The sequence below is a fragment of the Triticum urartu genome, chromosome 5 (genome assembly GCF_003073215.2).
Source record: "Triticum urartu cultivar G1812 chromosome 5, Tu2.1, whole genome shotgun sequence".
Lineage (NCBI taxonomy): Eukaryota > Viridiplantae > Streptophyta > Magnoliopsida > Poales > Poaceae > Triticum > Triticum urartu.
The window spans coordinates 8237167-8241248 of record NC_053026.1 but is presented as its reverse complement, the minus strand read 5'-3'; the positions used below and the strand labels follow the sequence as shown (position 1 = coordinate 8241248).

The following is a 4082-nucleotide window of genomic DNA, read 5'->3' as shown; positions in this document are numbered from 1 at the left end:
GAGAAGAAAGTTTTCGAACTTTGGGACACGAGTGTTTATATGGCTGCACATCGCCACATCGGCATTCCAAATAGCGGAGTAAGGGTAGTTGAGAACCTGTGATCTTTTTTTTTGCGGGAAATTTTTTCAATCTATTCATCTTCAATCATGGTGGTACAACGAACACTAAAAACAATAAAAATTACATCAAAATTCATAGACCACGATCTACCATACAACCATACTTTTATTCATTATTCGCTGTTACATTTGTAGAGGATCCCACAGGTCCCTCGGGTGTGCAACAAACTCCCGAAGCATGCAACACGACTACATTAAGGTGGCATAGTAATAGGCAGCTAACATAACGGACAATGGTTAGCTGACCTATCAGCCGATACAAATAACACAAAGCTACAACGGTGATACTTATTTGTAAATTTTAGGAACAAGGTGAAGCCTCTCCGTTCGGCGAAGGGTCATCCCAAACTGGTCTGACATATCAACCTTTGCGCCAATGGCCTCCATCTCACTCGGAAGCTCCCAGTCGAAATGGTATATGAGGTTCGCCAGCATTACCTCAACAGTAGCGATCGCGAAAGTAGCCCCCGCGCAGATCCTCCGCCCGGCACCGAAAGGCACAAACCGGATATCTTTGCCATACATGTCGACCTCTGCATCACGGCCTTCTTGGAGAAACCTCTCTGGGTAGAACTCCTCCGCTCTCTCCCAGTGCGACGGGTCTCTGGCAAGAGCCCAAGCATTCACAATGACACGTGTTCCCGCAGGAATGGTGTATCCATTAACCTCGCAGTCGTTGGTGGAGAAGTGTGGGAGCAGGAAGGGCGCCGGCGGGTGTATGCGCATCGCCTCCTTGATGGTCGCCTTGAGGTAGGGCATGCCGCTGAGGCCCTCCTCCATTATCAGGTCCAGCTTTTCGCCGCCGGGTGTGGACTCCCTTACCTCCTTTTGCACTTTGGCCATGACGTGCCTGTTGTTGATGAGCTCGGCCATGGAGTATTCCAGCACCAGGAATGATGTTTCTATAGCTGCCTCAAACATGTTCTGTTACAAGATGACACAAATAATCTTAGTATCGATTATCAATTGTGTACCTACTTAATTATTATGCAACATGCATGAAAACTTCAAATTTATAAGTTGAGTTAATTACCACCAAGATGGCCTTGACGTTATCCGTGGAGAGACCGTACTCTTTCTTCAGCGAAAGCAAAAGATGTACGAAGTCCTCCGCGTTATCTTCCTTGCCGTGTTCGTATTCGGCGATGAGCTCGTTAAACAGGTTGTCCCACCTCTTGCTGACTCCCATTGCCTTGGAGCAAACCACCCTGAGGAACACATCCAGGTTTGCCAACCTTGGGAAGTAGTCCTCCAGGTTGAATCCCCCCAGCAGGGAGGCGCTGATCTCGGTGAGCTCGCGGAAAAGCTCGTTCCGGCCATTCTTCCGGTGGGACTCTCCAAGGACCGCACGGCACACAAAGTCGCTGGCGTACCCGCCCAGGAGCTCCGTCATGTCCAATGCCTTGCCTGGAGCAGCTGTGGCCAACTCACGGATCTTGGCGACCACGAGCCGCACCTACAGTGATCATTGAGTCGATTAGGGTGAGCATCAGTGTTTGTACCGTGTTTCTATAAAAGAAGAGCAATATAGTACATCTTTAGTTAGGTACCTCTTCTTCGCGGTCATGGCGCTTGGAGTAGACCATCTTGACGCTGAGCAGATGCGTGTTGACGACCTTCCTAGCCCTACGCCAGTAGTCGCCGTAGGGCGCGAACGCGATGTCTGTGGAGTTGTAGCGGATGATGTCGGCGACGGGGTTACGTGGCCTGGATGCGAACACGTGGTCGTGCGTGCGCAGGACAGCCTCAGCGGCCTGGGGCGTGGACACAACGATGGTGGGCACGGCACCGACATGGACGAGCATGAGGCCGTCGCGGCCATGCTTTGCGGCGAGGTCGCGGAATGAGACGTGGGGGTGGGAGCCGATAAGGTGGAGGTGGCCGATGATGGGTAGCTTGCCGGGAGGTGTAGGCGGGAGCTGCTGCTTGCATTTTGCTGATGCGGTGGTGGTGGCGAAGGCTCTTACCCATGCTAGTCGGATGATGAGTAGCAGGAGAACGGTGAGTAGTAGTGCTTCTGTGGATGTGCCATGGCCGACGGCGCGCTGCAGGTAGTGGTACGCTGCTTCAAGAGCCATGGCGTCCAGACAGCTGACTAGGAATGGCTGGGCTCCTACTCATCAGACGCTCTCTATATAAGCACACCCGTAACGTTTATTCGCTAGCTCCAGCCACACGACTTGTCTACAAAATTGGCAATACTTTATGTTGACAACAAAAATCATATACTCTCAATAAAATCCAAAAACAAGTGGAATACGTTACCAGCGTGACATTAAATAATAGGTATTTTTGTCCATATGAAACATTGATTACGATCAAACATATATAATCAGAGAGAACTTTTGGCTGGATAGTTAGGAGGACATTGGTATCCCTGCCTACCAAAGTTCAAGTCCCAAACTTGATATTGGTGCTTACATTTTTCTGGATTTATTCCAGGCCTTTTGGTGATGTGTGTTCAGTGAGAGGAGACGTTTCTGTCGACCATGGGCGTATGTGGCAACTTCATCAATGTCAAGATAATGTGCCGGCTCTGTCTCTCAGAGGTGTTCATAGGGATAAGTGTATGCTCGTCTATGTGAGTGACTTCGATTGTGCCGTGCTAAAAAAAGAGATGTAAAAAAACGCAGATATAACCAGGAAAATATCTTCATCTATAGGGCAATTAAGGCTTGCGAATTCATAGGGATAAGTGTATGCTAGTCTATTGGGACAGTTAAGGCTTGCGAATTGTCCCTATAACGCGGATCACTTGGAGTCACCAAATGTCTGCCCTTGTCCAGCTCCTCATTCCTTTGACAAACTTTAACTAGATCTAGCAATCCAAACATACATTTATATACTTACAAATAGATGCAACTACTACCAAAAGCAGCAGATGTTCATCAAGTTTTATACATCCATAGATCTTAAAAGCACCTAGTCTGGTTGTCCGTGTCAAAGACTTCATTTTAGCACGGAAACTTGAACAAACCTCGTCGCTTTTGTGTTTGTGTGTATGCGCCGCAATAATTGTTGACCTCATGTTGAATGATGTATATCCTCATTTACTGGGTAAGACGAACCTCTTGTCTTCTTGCCGCCCGGATTGGGCGCGTCCGACTACGGCTGCTTGGTGTCTGGATCAAGCTCTTCTTGTTCCGGCTATGGCAAGTAGTCGTCCTCAACTTATTTGTCCTTGTGGTCGCCATCGTTGTGGATCATTTTCAACATCGCTCATCGGAGGCCATCGTCGAGCTTGGGGGAGGCATTCTGCCGAAGTGACCAGGCATTGCTGGACGAGGGCTCCTTGGATGGAAACATCGACCGACGAGCTGCGAGACTCCATTTCCGTGTACATATAGTTCGTGTCAAGGTCGAAAGTGTACCGTGGAAGGCGGCTGGAGGCAGAGGTGAAGGAGGTTGTGGAGTGTTATGGCGACCACGTCTCTCGGGCTAACTATTTAGATGGCCGACATAATAGTACAGGTACAGTGGCATGGACTAGGGGAACGGGGTAGGGCTGTTGTTGGCCGGGCACGGTGGTCCCCTGTGGAGGAGCTGTGGCCCAAGCGGCCGCGACCTTATTGATGGCCCCCCCTCGCTGCACTTGACATTCTGTGGACATGGTCACACAGGCATGCTTTCCAAGGTTCCGCGGGACGACGGGCTGCGTGAAGGGCTTCGACAGATCCATCACAGTGGTGGTGGATGGCCGAGCAGACGAAGACGATCAAGCGCGGAGTGCATGCTTTGTCGCAAAAAGAGTATCAGGATTATGAAAAACATATGGGCTCCAGGAGGGGTTTTGGGTGGGACATCAGCGTCGCAGTCCAACATGGAGGATGTTTCCACTCCCATAGAGCTTCCATCAATTTGGGGCTGGGCTGTGGGATTTTGGACGCCAAGGACCAGTCTGGCTCAATTTGGCGACTCATGTTGGAGGCCTAAAAGTGTTCGGCCTGTTTGGTCGGACAGTT

At 50.0% G+C, this 4082-nt stretch overlaps 1 protein-coding gene across 1 annotated transcript; it reads right to left on the bottom strand.

Annotated features, from left to right (window-relative positions):
• Positions 1-208: 208 nt before the first annotated feature.
• Positions 209-2239, bottom strand: LOC125555414 (3-hydroxyindolin-2-one monooxygenase-like). The gene is made up of 3 exons (XM_048718383.1): positions 1671-2239; positions 1154-1576; positions 209-1044 (listed from the first exon to the last, which is right to left on the bottom strand). The coding sequence occupies exons 1-3, from the start codon at positions 2196-2198 to the stop codon at positions 409-411; spliced, it is 1587 nt and encodes a 528-aa protein (XP_048574340.1). The 5' UTR covers positions 2199-2239; the 3' UTR covers positions 209-408.
• Between the last annotated feature and the right edge of the window lie 1843 nt (positions 2240-4082).

Coding starts and splice junctions, on each gene's coding strand:
- LOC125555414 (XM_048718383.1), bottom strand. CDS start 2,198: ATGGCTCTTGAAGCAGCGTACCACTACCTGCAGCGCGCCGTCGGCCAT. Junction 1,577..1,670: donor GCCATGACCGCGAAGAAGAG/GTACCTAACTAA, acceptor TGATCACTGTAG/GTGCGGCTCGTGGTCGCCAA. Junction 1,045..1,153: donor ACGTCAAGGCCATCTTGGTG/GTAATTAACTCA, acceptor ATCTTGTAACAG/AACATGTTTGAGGCAGCTAT.